An 18,537-nucleotide genomic window follows, 5' to 3' on the forward strand; every position below is an offset into this window, starting at 1 on the left:
TGGGTGCCACCGTGGGTGCCACCGTGGGTGCCACGTGTGTGCTCCGTGTGCCACGTGCTGGGGGGGCCGCGGCACATCCCGGGGCCACATCCCGGGGCCGGGCCCGGTGTCCGGGCGTGAGCGGTGGCACCGGGCGTGGGTGGGGACACGGGGGGGCTGGCGGCGGTTCCCACGGCGGCTCCCTCGCCCCCGGCTCCCGGGCCCGGATGCCAGCGCGGTGAGGTGGAGCTGGGAGCGGCTGCCGGGACCGGTTTGGCCGGACCCGAGGAGGTGTTTGGGGCTGAGCCGCCGCCGCCGCCACGCTCGCCTTCCTCCTCTGCTCGGCGCCGGCGCGGCTCGGCCTGGCAAAGCTCGGCCTGGCAAAGCTCGGCCTGGCAAAGCTCGGCCTGGCAAAGCTCGGCCCAGCATCTCCCAGCGCTCCCAGACGCTCGGTGCTGGTGAGGGAATTCTGGGGCTCTCACCAGGGGCTGTGCTCAGCATCAGGGTCGTGCTCCAGCCCCCAGCACCCCGACAGGACTGGGGGGACAGGGACACCCCCTTGGCGTCCCAACATCCCACCCAGGGCTGGGGTCCTGCTTGTCTGGGCAGGAGAACACCCCTGGGTGGGTGCCAGGGGTGGGAGCCCACCTGGAGCCCACCTGGGGGCTGCCCACACCTGGCCACGGCCCCCCAGATGTGGCCACGGGTGCCAGACCCCCTCTGTGTCCCCCCACAGATGATGCCATGGAGGGGGGGGCTCAGCAGAGCAGCCTCTGGGAGCCCCCCGAGCAGGAGGGAGGCCCTGCAGAGCGGGATGGGGGCGAGGGCCCGCCCGAGCTCCGGCGCTCCCAGCCCCTCCTCATCCACGGCAGCAGGTGGGTGAGGCCCGGGGGGGTCGGGGGGTGCTCAGGGGGGGTCACAGGGGGTGCAGAGCTCATCCCCCACCCCCTTCCTGCAGCCGGCAGCCGCCACAGGAGGAGCCGCGGGCGTCGTCGCTGCCCAGCATCCCCAACCCCTTCCCCGAGCTCTGCAGCCCCTCCAACTCCCCCATCCTGAGCAGCCCGGCCCTGGGACAGGGACCCCCCCGCGAGGGCGCCTCCCACGTGAGTCAGGGGCTGGGGCTGGGCAGGGGGGCTGGGACCCCTGCACGGGATGGGGCTGGGGGCTGGGATCCCTGCACGGGATGGGGAGGGGGCTCTTGGGGCACCCCCCAGGTGAGGTGAGAGTCAGGGGGCTGGGGAGAGGGGAGGGATGCCATCCCTGGGGAAGGAACCACCTCTCCCACATGAATCAAGGGCCTGGGATGGAGGGATTCCATCCCTGGGACAGAAACCACCTCCTAAATAAATGAAGGGGCTGGGAAGAGGGGACAGGAACCACCTCCTGAATGAATCAAGATTTTGGGAAGGGGGGGATTCCATCCCTGGGACAGGAACCACGTCCCACATGAGCTGGGGAGCAGCAGGTGGGGTGGGATGATCTCACCTGTGCTCCTCTGGTGCCGGGGGGGCCCTGACAGCCCCTGTGCCCCCTGCCAGGTGGTGAAGGTGTTTGGTGAGGACGGCGCCTGCCGCTCGCTGGAGGCCTCGGCGGGCACCACGGCGCGGCAGCTCTGCGAGACCCTGGTGCGCAGGACACGGGCACTGCACGACCACAGCTGGGCCCTGGTGGAGCTGCACCAGCACCTGGCCCTGGGTGAGCAGCCCTGGGGGTGGTGGAGCTCACAGGGGTGCCAGGACGAGGGAAGAGAGGGAATTTTGACTCCATGTTTCAGAAGGCTGATTTTATTATTAGTATTAGTATTAGTATAGTATTAGTATTAGTATTAGTATTATTATTATTATTATTATATATCACAAATGTATTATTATTTGTGATCTATATTAGATTAAAAGAAAATGATCTATTAAAACTACACTAAAAAAATAGAGAAAGGATTTTATCAGAAGGCTTGAAAGGAAAAAGAATGGAATCACAATAAAATCCTGTGACTGACCAGAGAGTCCAAGACAGCCGGACTGTGATTGGCCATTAATTAAAAATAACCAACGAGGACCAATCAAAGATACATCTGTTGCATTCCACAGCAGCAGATAATTATTGTTTACATTTCGTTTCTGAGGCCTCTCAGCTTCTCAGAAGAAAAAATCCTAAGGAAAGGATTTTTCATAAAATGTGTCTGTGACACCTGGAGGCACAGTGGGGCACCTAGAAATGACTTAGAAATGCCATGGAACAGGACAGACATTGTTGGGGGGAAAATGGAACTAGGAAAAAGGTTTCAAAAGATGGCCTTGCACATAAGATTGGATGCTTTGGAGAAATAGAACTGTGAAAGATGCATTGTAGTGGGACCCATGAGGGGTAGTTTTAGATGATTGGTTTTAAGGCATTTATGGCACAGTGTGGCAAAAGCTGATAGGCCAAAAAACCCTTTATAGTATATTGCAATTAGGAAATAATTGGGTCCTGATTGTGATGGCATGAATTATAACATCTGTACTTGCCTCACCCTTCACACGAGACTGAAAACAGAGTAAAAGTTTTTAAAACACCCCTCAGTTACCCCATCTCAGAAAAGGGCACAATCCCTGGGACCCCCCACCACTCTGCTGACCCCGTGGGACCCCCCCACCATCCTGCTGCCCCCCTGTCCCCCCCAGAGCGCTGCCTGGAGGACCACGAGTCAGTGCTGGAGGTGCAGAGCTCCTGGGCCCCGGGTGCCGACAGCCGCTTCGTGTTCCGCAAGAACTTTGCCAAGTACGAGCTCTTCAAGAGCAGCACGGTAGGTGGGCACCCTCTGGGCCCCCCCTTTGGGCACCCCAAGGGGTCTCTGCTGAGCCTCTGTCCCCCAGCAGCTGCTGTTCCCCGAGGTGATGGTGTCCAGCTGCCTGGAGGCCAACAAGAGCATGGCGCACTCCGAGCTCATCCAGGTACGGGCACCGTGCCCAGCCCTGCCCTGAGGGTCACTGCCGTGCCCTGGGGACCCCGCTGTGACCCTCAGCCCATGTGTGTCCCCCCCCCCCCCAGAATTTCCTCAACTCTGGGAGCTGCCCTGAGGTCCAGGGTTTCCTGCACCTGCGGGAGGCCGGGCGCAAGGTCTGGAAGCGTTTCCACTTCTCCCTGCGCCGCTCGGGGCTCTACTACTCCACCAAAGGCACCTCCAAGGTGAGGCCAGGGGGTCCTGGGGAAGGGGGCATGGCCAGGGGGTCCAGCAGGGCCAACCCTGACACCCCAAACCCCCCAGGACCCCCGGCACCTCCAGTACTTCGCTGACCTCACCGAGTCCAACATCTACTACGTGACGCAGGGCAAGAAGCTCTACGGGACTCCCACCGAGTTCGGCTTCTGCATCAAGGTGGGTGTCACAGACATCTTGGATGGAAAATCCTCTCCTTAGGATTTTTCCTCCTGAGAAGCTGAGAGGCTTCAAGAACAAAATGTAACCAATGGTTATCTGCTGCTGTGGAATGCAACAGGTGCATCTGGGATTGGTCTCATGTGGTTGTTTCTAATTAATGGCCAGTCACAATCCAGCTGTCTCTGACTCTCTGGTCAGTCACAAGCTTTTGTTATCATTCTTTCTTTTTCTATTCTTAGCCGGCCTTCAGATGAAATCCTTTCTTCTATTCCTTTAGTATAGTTTTAATATCATATATATCATAATACATATCATTAAAACTATAATATAATTTTAAGATAATATATATCATAATATCTATCACTAAAACCATTCCTTTAGTATAGTTTTAATATTATATATATCATAATATCTATCATTAAAACTATTCCTTTAGTATAGTTTTAGCATTATATATATAATATCTATAGTTTAATATAATATATATTATATATTATATATTACACACATATAATATTATATACATTATATTATATATTATATATTATATATCATATATCATATATAACATATAACATATGATATATGATATACAACACATGATATATAATATATCATATATAATATAGCATATATGATATATCATATATAAAATAATAAATATTATAATATTATAATATATAGAATATATAGAATATATCATATGTAATATCTATAGTTCAATAAAACATATATCATGATATATATCTTAAAGCTATCATATAGTTTTAATACCATATATATCATATTTAATATCATATATATCAAAGCCTTCTGAAACACGGAGTCAGATCCTCATCTCTTCCCTCATCCTCGGACCCCTGTGAACACTGTCACAGGTGGGGATGTCCCTGCCTGTAGATGTCCCTCCCCCTGTGCCCTCGGCGCCAGCCGGGGCTGCCCCGTGACGGCTCCGGCCTCTCCCGCAGCCCCACAAGGTTCGGAGCGGAGCGAAGGGTCTGAAGCTGCTCTGCAGCGAGGATGAGCAGAGCCGCAGCTGCTGGATGGCCGCGTTCCGCCTCTTCAAGGTGAGCCCCGGCCCCCTGCCGGCTGGGATGGTGCCAGAGGGATGCTGGAGCGATTTTGGAGGGATGCTGGAGCGGTTTTGGGGGCGTTCTGGAGGAATACCAGGGTGGGGATGTGGCAGAAGGATCACGCGGTGTGCATCTGTGTGCAAACATGGAGATAAGAAATGCTGACTTGGAATAGGACAGGCAGAAAAAAAATTTTTAAAATTTCAAAACTTACTTCGAATGCCACAGAATAGGTCAGGCAGAAAAAGAACTAGGAAAAAAAAATTCAAAATCTCAAAACTCAGAATGCCATGGAATAGGACAGACAGAAAAAGACCTAGGAAAAAAATGTCAAAATTTCAAAACTTAGAATGCCGTGGAATAGAACAGACGGAAAAAGAAGTAGGAAAAAAAATGCAAAATCTCAAAACTTAGAATGCCATGGAATAGAACAGAGAAAAAAAATTCAAAATTTCAAAACTTACTTCGAATGCCATGGAATAGGTCAGGTGGAAAAAGACCTAGGAAAAAAATGTCAAAATTTCAAAACTTAGAATGCCGTGGAATACAAAAGATTGAAAAAGAACTAGGAAAAAAAAATTCAAAATTTCAAAACACACAATTCCATGGAATAGGACAGACAGAAAAAAAAATTTCAAAAGGTGGCCTTGCAAATCTCCAGATACTTCAGAGAAATAGAACTATGAAAGATTCATTGTAGTAGGACCCATGAGGGGTAATTTTAAATGATTGGCTTTAAGGTATTTACAGCATGGTGTGACAAAACTCAGGACATCCAAATAAACACTTACAGTGTATTTTAATCAGGAAATAATTGGCTTCTGATTGTGATGGCGTGGATTATAACATCTGTGTTTCCTCACCCTTCACATGAGACTGAAAATAGAATAAAAGTTTTAAAACATCTCTCAGTTACTCTGGGTCAGAAAAGGGATTAATCTGGCAGTGCTGGAGGGATGATGGGGCAATGCTTGGGGGATACTGGAGAGCTACAAGGGGGGGAATGTGGAGGGTTCTAGAAGGATGCTGGAGGGATGACCCCATCCCAGAGCAAATGTTTCAGGGTGGGTGTCCCTGTGCCCACGTGGAGTGGGTGCTGAGCTCCCCACCCCTGCACTGGGTGTCCCTGGGTGTCCCTGGGGGGATGTGGAGGTCCCTGGGTGCCCCTGGGTGTCCCTGGGGGGCTGTGGAGGTTCCTGGGTGTCCCTGGGTGTCCTGGGTGCTCCGCCACCCCACAGCAGGGCCCCCCCAGCTGACAGAGCTGTCCCCCCAGTACGGGATGCAGCTCTACAGAAACTACCAGCAAGCCCAGGCACGACTGAGCCAACCCCCCTGGATCGGCCCCACGCCCCTGGTGAGTGTCCCCTGTCCCCCTGGTGAGTGTCCCCTGTCCCCCACAGCCTCTGGTGAGTGTCCCCCACGCCCCTGGTGAGTGTCCCCTGTCCCCCTGGTGAGTGTCCCCTGTCCCCCACAGCCTCTGGTGAGTGTCCCCTGTCCCCCTGGTGAGTGTCCCCTGTCCCCCTGGTGAGTGTCCCCTGTCCCCCACAGCCCCTGGGGACCCTCTGGTGACCCCCCTGTCCCCCACAGCGCAGCGTCTCAGACAATGCCCTGGTGGCCATGGACTTCTCGGGGTGCACGGGCCGGGTGATTGAGAACCCCAATGAGGTGCTGAGCGCGGCCTTGGAGGAGGCCCAGGCCTGGAGGGTGAGTGGAGGTGCTGGGGAGCCAGGGGGAGCCCCCCTGAGCCCACCCCAACGTCCCCTGGTGTCCTTGTGTGCCCAGAAGAAGACGACGCACCGCTACAGCCTGCCCGCCGCCTGCCACAGCTCCCCGCTCAGTGCTGGTGAGACCCGGGCCCACTGCCCGCTTTGGGGGGTCCCTGCCCCGCCCAGGGGGTCCCCCCAAGTGTGACAGCCCTGTCCCCACAGCCATCCACCGCACCCAGCCCTGGTTCCACGGGAGGATCTCCCGGGAGGACACCCAGCAGCTCATCGGCCGCCAGGGCTTGGTGGACGGGTACGGAACCCCCTCGGGTTTGGGGGGGGGTTTGGGGTCCCTGGGGCTTTTGGGGGGATGTGGAACTCCAGGGAGGTTCAGGAGCCCAAGGGTTACAGGGTCTTGCAGCTCCTGGGGGGATACAGGGCATGTGTGGGGTTGGGGGTGAGTGGTCCCAAGTTGTTGCAGGGTTTGGGGGACACAGAGACTCCCAGGGGTGCCAGGGGGTGCTGGGCTACTCCCAGGATTTCCCAGGGGGTTTGTGGGACCCCGTGGGTTGTTGTAAATCAAAGGTGACTCCAATGAAGGGGAGAGAATGATTCATTTGACTCCGTGGATAGCAGAAGGCTAATTAATTAGTTTATTATACTGTATTATATACATTTCATCTAAACTGAACCTGCCAAGCACTCACTCTGCACACCCTGCACAGAATCTCGTGGCTGTCAGTGACAGTCCTGACACACACACACACACCTGGCCCTGACAGGGGAAACAAAACACCATCACTGTGGGTAAACAATCTCCACATTGCATTCTACTCTGGCACAAACACAGGCACAGCAAGTGAGATAAGAATATTCTTGGGAAGAATTGTGCCTTGCTTTTCTCTGTCAAGAGAAATGTGAGGCTACACACCTGACCCTGTTAGGCCAAGGAAACAAAACTTCCTCACTTTGGGTGAATTATCTCCACATTGCATCCTACTTTGGCACAAACATAGGCACAGCAAATGATAAAAATTGTGTTTTCCCTTTCTCTGAGGTTCAGAGATTGTGAATCTCAGAAATCCTTGGGAAGAATTGTTCCTTGCTTCTCTCTGGGAAATGTGACAACAATGGGTGACACTGGGAGGGCAGAGGGGACCTGGGAGGGCAGAGGGGACCTGGGAGGGCAGAGGGGACCTGGGCCCAGCCCAGCAGTGACACCTCTGGGTCTCACAGGGTGTTCCTGGTGCGGGAGAGCCAGCGGAACCCCAAGGGCTTCGTGCTGTCCCTGTGCCACCTGCAGCGCATCAAGCACTACCTCATCCTGCCGGTGAGTGCCAGCCCGGGGCTGGGGGGGCCTGGGGGGGCCTGGGGGGGCCGGGCAGAGGGGTCCTGACCTGCAGCCCCCCCCGGCAGAGCGAGGAGGAGGGGCGGCTCTACTTCACCATGGACGACGGGCAGACGCGCTTCGCCGACCTCATCCAGCTGGTGGAGTTCCACCAGATCAACCGCGGCATCCTGCCCTGCAAGCTGCGCCACTACTGCACCTGCGTGGCCCTCTGAGCCTCTGGGGGGGCTTGGCACAGCCTGGCACCACCAGCACGGCAGGGTTGGGCTCAGCCTGGCACTGCCAGCGTGGTTTGGCACAGTCTGGCACTGCTGGTTCAGTCTTGCTGCTGACGTAGCACGGCTCGACACAGCCCAGCACGGAACGGCTTGGCACAGCCTGGCACTGCTGGGATTGTGTGGCACAGCCTGGCCCTGCTGATATGGCATGGCTTGGCACAGCACCGCCAGCACAGTTTGGCACAGCTGGGCACCAATGACATGGCACAGCTCAGCACAGCCTGGCACTGCTGGCACAGCTTGGCACCAGTGGGATGGTTCGGCACAGCCCAGCACCACCAGCATGGCACAGTCTGGCACAGTTGGGTGGTTTGGCACAGCCTGGCACCGCCAGGATGGTTTGGCACAGCCTGGCACCGCCAGCATGGCACAGCTCAGCACAGCCCACACCAGGACCCCCACACTCAAGCACTTTCTCCCCTCTGCCCTGCAGCACCAGCCCCGAGGGTCCCTGCAGGGGCCTGGCACTCCTTGCCCCCACACCAGGGGGGGTTTTGGGGTCCCCAGGAGCGGGGTCCCGGGCTGTGGGGGTGAGGGGGGCACCCATCACCGTGTCCCCCACGTCTCCACGAGGCCAGTTGAACAGGGACGTGTTTTATACCAGTGATAAATAATAAAGGTTATTTTTGCAGAGCTCCTGCCTTGCTCCTTCCCATCCCCAGAGCCCCCCCAGTGCTGGTGGCACACGGCTGGCAGCGTCCCCATCTCCCACGCCTGGCAGTGTCCCCATGTCCTGCTGTGTCCCCACAGTGCCACACAAAGGCTCCTCTGTGCTCCGTGGCACCACGTGCGGCTCAGCCACGCCGCAAATCCCCGGGAGGGGGGATTATCCAGGGGGGATTAAGGGGCTCGGATTTGGGGGGGGGCAGCCGCTATAAATGCGGGGGGCTGGGGCTCGGAGGGGGGGGTGAGGCCGTGCCATGGCTCCCAAGACGGTGCTGATCACCGGCTGCTCCTCGGGCATCGGGCTGGCGCTGGCCGTGCGGCTGGCGAGGGACAAACAGCGCCGGTTCCGAGGTGAGCGGGGCGGAGGGACCCCCCCAAACCCCCATCCCGGGGAGATCCCGCGGGGGCTGAGCCGCCTGTGCCCGCAGTCATCGCCACCATGAGGAACACGGGCCGGAGCGCGGCGCTGGCGGCGGCGGCGGGGCCGGCGCTGGGCAGGACGCTGGAGATCAAACAGCTGGATGTGTGCGATGAGAGCTCCATCCGTGCCTGCCTCGACAGCATCCCCGGGCGTCACATCGATATCCTGGGTGAGCCCCGGGATTCCCGTCCCGGCCTGACCCTGGTGACCCCCCCACCCCAAGCTTGTCCCGTGCCAGGGACCATTTGTGCTGCCAGTGCTGGGACCCTCGGTGCCAGGGACACCTCATGGCCCTGACCCCGTGCACCAGGGACTGTCAATGCCAGGGACCCCCCTGCACCAGGGACCCTCTGTGCTGGGACATTCCCTGTGCCAGGGACCCTCCAAACTCAGCACATCCCATTCTGGGGACCCTCTGAGCGCTGTGCCAGGGGTCCCTCATGCACAGGGACCCCACACACAAGTGGCTCTCTATGATGCCAGGGTCACCCTGCACCAGGGACCCTCCACACCCAGGACATCCCATGCTGGGGACACTCTGAGAATCAGGGACCCCCCCATGCCCAGGGTGTGGGATCCCCCTGCCCAGGGCACACCCCATTGATGCCCCCTGCCCCACAGTCAGCAATGCCGGGGTGGGCATGGCGGGACCCCTGGAGTGCCAGAGCCTGGCAGCCATGCAGAGCCTCATGGACACCAACTTCTTCGGCCTCGTCCGCCTGGTCAAGGAGGTGCTGCCTGACATGAAGAGACGCCGCGGGGGCCACATCGTCGTCATCAGCAGCATCATGGGCCTGCAGGGTAGGGGAAAATGGGGAGCCCTGGGGGGACCAGCCCCCACCCAACCCTGACAGGAGCTCCCCAACCATCCAGGTATCGTCTTCAATGACATCTACTCGGCCTCCAAGTTTGCCGTGGAGGGTTTCTGCGAGAGCCTGGTGGTGCAGGCGCTGCGCTTCAACGTGGCGTGAGTGTGGGGGCCCTGCATCTCCTGGGGCAGGGGCCTGGGGGTGCCCAGTGCCCAGTGCCACATCCTTGGGCAGGATCAGCCTGGTGGAGCCGGGGCCGGTGATGACGGAATTCGAGACCAAGCTGTACGAGGAAGCCGAACGCGCCGACTACTCACGGACAGACCCCGAGACGGCCGAAATCTTCACCAAGCTCTACCTGAGGAACTCCAGGGATGTCTTCACCAGCCTGGGCCAGACCCCTGAGGACATTGCAGAGGTGACAGGCGGGCAGGGGGTCTCAGTGGGCTGGGGCTGGGCTGGACAGAGGTGTTAATTAGCCCTGACGAGTAACAGCAATGCCCAGACAGCAGTGGGGCAGCTGACACCCAGACAGCTCCATCCTGATGGGGCTGAGCCTGGCTGGGAATGGGAATAGGAATGGAGGTGGGATGGGAAGGTGGATGGGAATGAGATGGGAAGGAGCTGTGGATGGAGATGGGCAGAAATGGAGTGGGAATGAGAAGGGATGGAGATAGGGGTAGGATGGGATGGGAATAAGATGGGAAGGAACTGTGAGGATGGAGATGGGCAGAAAAGGAATGGGAATGAGAAGGGATGGTAGGAAGGGATGGGGATGGGGTTGGATAGGATAAAGACAGGAATAGAACAGGAAGGAGTTGGGGATGGGATAGGAATGGTGATGGGGTGAGATGGATTAGAGATAGGATGGCAAGGGCTTGGGGATGGGAATAGGAAACGAATGAGAAGGAGAGGGGATGGAAATGGGGATAGGAGGAGAATGGGAAGGGAGGGCATGGGAATGTGAATGAAGATGGAAGCGCAGATGTGGGTGGGATGGAGGTGCAGATGTGGATGGGATGGAGGTGCAGATGTGGACGGGACGGGTTCAAAGGGGACAGAGCTGGCATGGGAGTGGTGGTGGTCTGGGGCTGTGGGCACAGGAAGGGGAAAATCCCATGCCCTGGTGGTCTGGGGCTGTGGGCACAGGAAGGGGACAATCCCATGCCCTGGTGGGCTGGGGCTATGGGCACAGGAAGGGGACAATCCCATGCCCTGGTGGGCTGTGGGCACAGAAGGGGACAATCCCATGCCCTGGTGGTCTGGGGCTGTGGGCACAGGAAGGGGACAATCCCACGCCCTGGTGGGCTGGGGCTGTGGGCACAGGAAGGGGACAATCCCACGCCCTGGTGGGCTGTGGGCACAGGAAGGGACAATCCCACGCCCTGGTGGGCTGGGGCTGTGGGCACAGGAAGGGACAATCCCATGCCCACGTGCAGCACACCCTGCGGGTGATCGAGGCGGCCCGGCCGCCGTTCCGGCACCAGACCAACGTGGCGTACACGCCCATGGCTGCCCTCAAACACGCCGACCCCAGCGGCGCCCTCATCACTGACGCCTTCTACCAGCTGGTGTTCAAGTACGACGCCGTGCTGCGCTTCGGCCTCCGCGCCATCCGCCTGCTCCGCTGGAAGGCTCAGAAGGTCAAGGCTGGCGCGCGGCTCCTGGGCTTCAAATAAACCCTTGTGGCTCCTGGGCACTGCCCGGCCCTTCCCGGGCACGGGGGTAAAGGGGCAGGACCTGTGCAGGGTTTCGCTTCCCGTTCCCGGCCTGAAATAGCTCCCACATTAAAATGGGGAGGGTATTTATAACCAGCGCCGGGTGAGCAACGCAGAGCAGCTTCCTCCAGGAGTGCAGCGGCCGTGACGGGGCTGGGAAGGGCTGGCAGCTGCCCCCTGCCTGCCTCCTGCTCCCCAGGGGCACCTGGGCCTCTGGCCCATGGGCATGTGGCACCTAGGGGACCTCACCCTGTCACCCCCTGGTGCTGCGTCCTCCTTCCTCCAGGCACTGCAGTGGGGTGGGGAATGTCCCATGGTGGGGGCTCTGTGTCAGCCCTGTCTGGGGCCCCGGGGCAGCACAGGGGGTGCAGGAGGTGTTGGGAGGGCAGAGAGCAGAGTGACAGGGGTGTGTGGTGTGTTCAGAGGGGCACAAGGGGGGCGTTTTGGGTGCAGGGAGTGGTGCAGAGTGGGGGTGGATGTGTGGCAAAGAACGGGTGCAGGGCGGGTGCAGGGGTGCCCAGCAGCTCACGGGGGGCTCCCCTCCAGCTCCCTGTGGGTGACAACGGGGTGGGTTCACCCTTGGGCACTGGTGCGTGGGTGCTTGGCGTGACAGCACCAGGAGGTGAGAGCAGGGGGAAACCACAGGAGGCCCGGCATGAATCAGCCCCGCTGCTCAGAAACCTTCCTGGCTCCCCCCAGAGCCCTGGAGGGACCCCCAGCCTCACGTGAGGGCTGCATGGAAGCGGCTGCAGCTCCGTGTGCCTCGCACATGGCCTCTCCGGGACCGTGGGGACAAGATGGAGGTGGGGAAGGAAATATTTTTGCATTATCCCCCCTCTTCTCGCACGAGTTAATGGCAAAGCAGTGGCGGGACCGTGGTCCCGGGGTGATGGCAGCACCTGTGGGACATGCAGGGGTGACATCAAAGCGGTGACAGTGTCGCTGCCTCCCCCTCTGCGGTTTCTGCAGATTTGACTAACTTTCTCCGCTTGGGGGGCAGGATGGGGGGGGAGGTGGGAGTGACTCTGCCCGGCCCCAGGGGAGCAACAAGGGGGGCCCACGGTACAAAGCCACAGCTGTGGGAAACGGGGCTGAGGGAAGACAGGACCTCCCTCATACACCCCCAGCCCCACGGTGTCCCCCAGTGCCCAGGGGAGCAGCAACGGGGCTGGAACTGGGGGAACTGGGGGGAGCCCCAGCCTTGCTCACGGCAGAGAGAGGGGGAACAGGGAGCTGCTGTGGGTGAGGGGGTCCCCAAGAGGTGGGGAGCGCCTGGGTGATGTTTGAGGCTGAGGAGCATCACCTCCCACCTGGAGCATCCTCCGTGGCCTTGGAGCACCACTTCGAGCCCAGGGCTGTCCCCTCCATCCCCGGCGGGTGCCGAGGTGGAGGCGCTGCTGCTGGGGCCGGAGCCGTGCGGGTTGGAAGTAGATTCTTCTAAAAGCAATCGTCTGCTGGGACTTTCCTGTCGCCGGCGTGTGACAATTGCAAGCCGCTCCCCGTGTCCTCGATCCCCCGAGGATTTCGCTGCCAGGTGCCGACTCGCTGCCATGCAAATGCGGCGCCAGATTTAACCCGGCTGGAGGGGCTGGAGGGGCCGGTTCGGCGGCTCCCCGGGGGCTTCACTTCCCTCCCGGCGCAGCGAGGGGGGCATCAGGCGTGACACAAAGCTGCTGTCCCCGTGCTGGTGCCCCGGTGACAGTCACGGCCCCGTGTCCCGCTGGGAGCCGCGGGGTGGGTGCCAGAGCTGGGGACACTTGCAATGTCCCTTCCCGCTGTCGCTCAGCACAGAGCTGGCTCTGCTCACCCCCTGCCCCCCGGCTTTAGGAACCCGACCCACGCGGAGGGTGGGAGAACGCCGGGGGCAGCGTGACTCAGAGCAGGGCTGGGGAATTGGGACATCAGGAGGTGGGGGCAGTGACTCAGTGCTCCCCGGCACCGTCGGGTTTTGGGTGCTGGGGCGCTCCCCGCGGAGCAGGAGCCGGCCGGGATGCTCCAAGGATGCAGAGCAGCAGCCGGAAGTTTTTATGGGATTTTTTTGTGCGTTACGAAGCGTGTTTCAACACGAGGACAGGAGAAACGAGTTCCTCTGTGCTCTATCACGATTACAGCTATCAGCAGATAAGGATCTCTCTGTCACAACACCAACTGAAAGTTTCTGTAAGACTTTAAAGGGGTTTGGCTCCATGCAGGAGAAGGCTGAGGGGTTTTGGATCAAATAAATTCTTATTAAGGGATAAACCAGGAGGGGAAGCTCTGAGCCCCCTTTGTCTCACCCAACCCTCGGAGGGTCCCAGCAGCAGCAGGGGAAGAGACCCTCAGTGTTCGTGTGGCTGGAAGGAAGTGAAGGGAAAAGAAAAAAAGGATCCTCTGACTTTCTTTTTTCTCGGCTTTTTTTCGTTTCTGTTTCTCAAGCGTGTCCAGCTCTTTGTGGCAGGAGGTGTCGGGGGGGAATGAAAGAAGCGCGAACAACGTCAGGCTGGTAACGCAGGTGCTAAAAGGGCCGGGGGGTTGGTGTGAGCCTCCACCCTCCCCGCCGGGGTGTTTCATCGGCCTGACCCAGCCCGGGAACCACGAACCCACCCCACAGCCCCAGCGTGGGGCTGAGCTGCCCCCACCCCACAGCTCTCAGGTTCAACCGTTCCCCTGCTCACCAGAACCGTGTCCAACACCATTTTCCAGCAGTCAGAGGAGCAGATGATGTTATTTTACACCTCTGACTGTGTCAGTTACTCTACTGAGGAACAGGTTCTGCTGAGCACAGCCTCCACCACGGCTCAGCACCCCGTGGGGACACAGATTCCATCACTCCTGTGGCGTTTACAGGCAGCCCCAGCGCTCATTCCCCTCTTCAGCCTGCTCTGGTCACTCCCAGATCTGTTTTCATGGCTGGCAGAGTGGATATTTATTTACTGACATTAAGCACCAGAGGCTTGTTTCTTGGTGCTAAAAGCTCCTTCCCTGAACCTCCCTGCCCACTCTTGGGTGTAATTTCTAAGTAAATGAAGAACCAAGTGAGATGGACACACCAAGGCACTGGAGAATGCTTCAAACCTGTTCCAGACCAAAATAAACAAGCCAAGAGCAGAATAAATGAGGCTCTGAAGCAGTACCAGTGGTTTTCCCATCTGTTTTCTCAGACGAGGTGGTTTCCAGAGCTCCTCCAAGCTCAGAGACCTGCCCTGGACCAGCACATTCCCTCAGCATCCAGACATGGCCCAGTGGGATTCCCATCTCCCAGGCCAGAGCAGCACTGTGGGACAGGGATGAATGATGGGGTGTGAAGGAACAATTAATATTCTTAAATGTATCCATTACCCAATCCACTTATGGAGAATGAGATTTTTTGGATGGCTCCAGGAGGTCTCTCTCTGCGGATTCCTTTAAGAACCTGCCCTTGCCTGCCCTCAAGTCAGGACATCATCATTATTTAAATATTTTATTCATTTATTGATAATTCTTTGGTCTTGAAAACTAAGCCATTGAAAAGCAAGCTTGTCACAAAATTAGAAATTGATAAAGACAACCACAATGTCCTAAAAATGTCGGACTTAGAAATGTCAGGGCAGCAGTGGAACCTCTGGAATTCTCTGTGAATTCTCTCACTCCCTTTCCCTCTCTTTTCTGGGCCCAAAAGCTTGGCCCTTGGGGCTGACCCTTGGTGGAACTGCAGCCTCCCTCACAGGAGGAGCATTGGTCACATTGTGACACAGGTGTTCACTTGGGGAGAGCCAACATGCACCTTCCTCATGATGGAGCTCTGGGAAACATCCTAAACCTGCTTTACAGCTCCACACACAACAGCAGAAGAGTTCTCCTCAACCCCAGGGATGGCAGGATGCTGGATTAGCACTTCCACAGCACTCTGGATGCTCAGACACACTACAGGCTGATTTATCCCTCTCCAAATCCTCCTTTCGTGGAAAACATGAATATAAATTTCTTATTTTGTACCTTAAAATTCAGAGAGGAAATAACTGAGCCAAAAGAATTGAGAGGGAGGGATAAATTTCAGTATTTGTTGGCCCTCAGCTCTTCAACCTTCCCCCAGGGGAGTGATTGGATCACCAGGGATAACACAAAAGCAACACAGCTCTCAAACCACACAAGGGATGCAGAAAGTCCATCAGAACACTCCTAACTACAGGATACAAAAATATTTTGCAAAGATTAAACCTTCACTCAGCAAAGCCTTTACCAAACCCCTCTCCAGCCCAGGGACACCAACACAGCTGTGGAGCCACGGGGAGATTCTGGAACTGTTGTAAAAACCAACTTCAAAGGGATGGCACCTGCTCAGGGTGTGGAGCTGTCCTGGTGTGGCTGTGGCTCTCACAGCCCTGCCTGGGGTCTCACCTGTCCACAGCCAGCCAGGACCAACCCGTGATGGCACAGCCACATGTCCTGCTGTGGGACAGAGGCACAACACACAGCACAGCTTCATCCTCGTTCTTGGCAGCCATCAGAAAGGAGGAGTTTCCAGCAATGAAAATTGGGATTTCCTCCAGGCCACATGGATGAGCCAAGCAGTGACCTCACTGGGAATCCCAAAAATATGTACTGTTAAAAAATCCCAACCCCAAATAGGTCTCATTTCTTATTTTCCTCTTACTGACTAAAGTAAGTCAGCAGTGGGGTAAGAAAAAGGAAAGTGTGCCACACTCTTGTTAGGGCTTAGGGGAAAAGCTTTAAAGAGGAATTAATAATCCCTCCCTTTTCCTGCCCTCGTTTTCCTTGTTTTGGTGATGAGCCACTGGGATTATAACTAGGAAAAGCTCCTCCAACACACCTCTGACTGTTCACCTGAATGAGCAGGGGAATTGGCATGAAAACCTTTTGTGCTGACTTAAAGCAAACTCTATAAAAACAAACACAAGTTAAAAATTGAAAACATCATAAATGGCTCTGAAGTTTCACAAAAATAAAGTTAATATCAAAACCAGTCTCTGCTCCTGGTGTTTCCCACAGTCCCACTCACCACAGCAGCCAGGCAGAGATGCTACACAACACTGAATTATCGAGAAAAACAAATTTAAAAATGCGTCACCTCGTGACACACTTAAAACTGGCCTAGAAAAATACTCAAAAAAATTTTTCATTACACTAATTAAACCCCCAACCAACCAAGCCTCCCCTTTGACAGAAAACACATCCTTTGACCTTGGAAGAGCAGGTCCTTTCACTTGAGCACCACTCTGTGCTCCCCCCGAGCTATGTGCGAGGAGAACTCGTAGCGGTCGTGGCTGCGGTAGCCGCAGACGTTGCACTCGAAGGGGTCGCGGAAGCCGTGGCAGCCCATGTGGATGGTGAACATCACGTAATCCAGGAAGAGCACGCGGCAGTGGTCGCACCTGTACACCCCGATGGCCTCCCCTTCCTTGTTGATGACCTTGAAGGCGTCACGGGGGCAGATGGCCGGAGGCTTGATGATCTCGTAGGGCCTCGGGAAATCCTTCAGGGCCTGGAGGCCGTTGCGGGCGGGAGCCGCCGCCATCACCTGGCTCTGGTGGAAGGCGGGGTTGGGCCTCTCCTCGTGGTTGCTGTCAGTGTCTGTGGAGTCGTGGCCGCTGTTGTTGGGGGAAAGGCCCCTGTCGGATGACAGGCTCTTGTCCCTGAGGTGGCTCTTCTCGGGCTCGGTGCCGTTGGGGACGCTGGGGACGTCGGCGGCGCGGGGCAGCGGCAGCGGGTACAGGCTGCTGATGACGGGCACCATCTCGGCCGTGGGTGCTGGCGGCGTCTGCACGAGCGGGCGCAGGGCCTCGGCCCCCAGGTAGGTGATGGCGTTGTTGATGGCCTGGTCCATCATGCGCCCGTGCATCATCTCGCTCTCCTTCTCGTACAGGAAACTGGAGTTGTAATTGACATCAAAGCTGGGGCGTTTCTCACCTATGAGAGATGAGGGGTGATAATTACCTGAGTGGGTAAATGTTGGAATTCTGGACATCCCTCTGGCTGTCCTGGATTGCCCAAGCCCCTGCCAGGGGGCTCAGAGACCCTGGCACACAGCCCAAGAAACCTGTGATTTTGATTATGACCCATGGAAAAATTACCAACCTTATGTGAGGATCTGCAAGCCACAAAACTCTAAGTAGAATAATAATTAGTTTGTCACGGGGTGAAAAATAGATTTTTTTTGAAAAATAGATTTTTTTAGAATGGGGGTTCAGGGAGCAAGATGGAGGAATCTGGGTGTGTCCAGTCTTTCTCCTTCTTCTTGGCCTCCATCTTCTGCTGTGATGGTGGCACTTTTGGATTGGTTTAAGGTAGAAGCTCACTGTCTAACATAGGTGATAGTATTGGGAAGCTATGGTAAATAATGTACACGTAGTTTTTTGTACAAAAGGACAGCACTGCCCTGAGGGCATCAGAGTGTCTCTGTCTGACCTGCTGAACGGACCTCAGCAGGCCAGAGAAAGAATTTTATAGATAAGAAAGAATAAAAAATCTTGAGACCGAGAACTGAAGAGTTCTGACTCCTTCTTTGACTGCTGGGCTGGGAAGAGAGACTTTCTAACACATCTGGGGGTCACTCTGAGCAGCAGAAGTCCCGAGAGGTAAAGAGCTGTTTAAACCCTGTGATGACTTTTCTGAAGGGCAGAAATCTCTCTGGGAATGGGACATGATGTGTTCTCTGCTGAAAGAAGCTGTTTAGACACAAGCAGCTTTTGGGTGGGGTATTTGTTTTTTTTCATATTTTTTTAAATCTCAGGCTTAGAAGCAAATAGAGGAGGTGGTGAGGGTACTTTCTGAGATTCATCTTTGACAAGTCCTTGGACACTGAAGTCAGTTTTCCCCACTGTCCTTTGACAACTACAGCTTCCTCTGCACCACACCTGGCTTCTTGGATCTCTACACAGGTATTCAGGTAATCCAATACTGGCAGATATAAATATAAACACCCCACAGTTAGGGTCACTAGATACAGGGTTAGTGGGAAAAAAAAAAAAAAGTTTTCCTTTGAGTGTGCTGGGGCTTGGAAAACTCTGGACTGGACAGAAGAGGAGGAGAGTGCACCTGAAATTCTGCTCACACCTCTCTGAGCAGCACAGTGCAACTCCTGTTTCTCTGTGCCAGCTGCAAGGAGGAAATAAACTGCGCCCCAAAGGCACTGAAGGCATTTTGAAGGTGAATGTCTAGAAATAAGTAACTGAATTCTGTGGTTAATAAAAGCATAAGCTTGT

The 18,537-nt window shown here is 56.2% G+C and overlaps 3 protein-coding genes across 3 annotated transcripts in view; 2 read left to right on the forward strand and 1 right to left on the reverse strand.

Annotated features, from left to right (window-relative positions):
• Nucleotides 1-715: 715 nt before the first annotated feature.
• Nucleotides 716-7,679, forward strand: GRB7 (growth factor receptor bound protein 7). The gene is made up of 14 exons (XM_036398659.2): nucleotides 716-854; nucleotides 938-1,082; nucleotides 1,518-1,674; nucleotides 2,643-2,764; nucleotides 2,835-2,912; nucleotides 3,010-3,147; nucleotides 3,227-3,337; nucleotides 4,309-4,407; nucleotides 5,687-5,767; nucleotides 6,001-6,117; nucleotides 6,196-6,256; nucleotides 6,342-6,429; nucleotides 7,353-7,446; nucleotides 7,533-7,679. Exons 1-14 carry the CDS (start codon nucleotides 724-726, stop codon nucleotides 7,677-7,679), a joined length of 1,569 nt encoding a protein of 522 aa, XP_036254552.2. The 5' UTR covers nucleotides 716-723.
• A 983-nt stretch (nucleotides 7,680-8,662) lies between these two features.
• Nucleotides 8,663-11,478, forward strand: RDH8 (retinol dehydrogenase 8). Its single transcript, XM_036398942.2, has 6 exons — nucleotides 8,663-8,759; nucleotides 8,837-8,998; nucleotides 9,451-9,630; nucleotides 9,703-9,796; nucleotides 9,873-10,056; nucleotides 11,078-11,478. Exons 1-6 carry the CDS (start codon nucleotides 8,663-8,665, stop codon nucleotides 11,315-11,317), a joined length of 957 nt encoding a protein of 318 aa, XP_036254835.1. The 3' UTR covers nucleotides 11,318-11,478.
• A 3,304-nt stretch (nucleotides 11,479-14,782) lies between these two features.
• The window catches only part of IKZF3 (IKAROS family zinc finger 3), a 35,705-nt gene continuing 31,950 nt past the window's right edge, over nucleotides 14,783-18,537 (reverse strand). Inside the window, exon 8 of the mRNA XM_036398834.2 lies at nucleotides 14,783-17,242. Coding sequence (XP_036254727.1) covers nucleotides 16,536-17,242 — 707 coding nt within the window. The 3' untranslated portion in view covers nucleotides 14,783-16,535. The remainder of the gene's footprint in view (nucleotides 17,243-18,537) is intronic.

Source organism: Molothrus ater, chromosome 27 (genome assembly GCF_012460135.2).
Source record: "Molothrus ater isolate BHLD 08-10-18 breed brown headed cowbird chromosome 27, BPBGC_Mater_1.1, whole genome shotgun sequence".
Lineage (NCBI taxonomy): Eukaryota > Metazoa > Chordata > Aves > Passeriformes > Icteridae > Molothrus > Molothrus ater.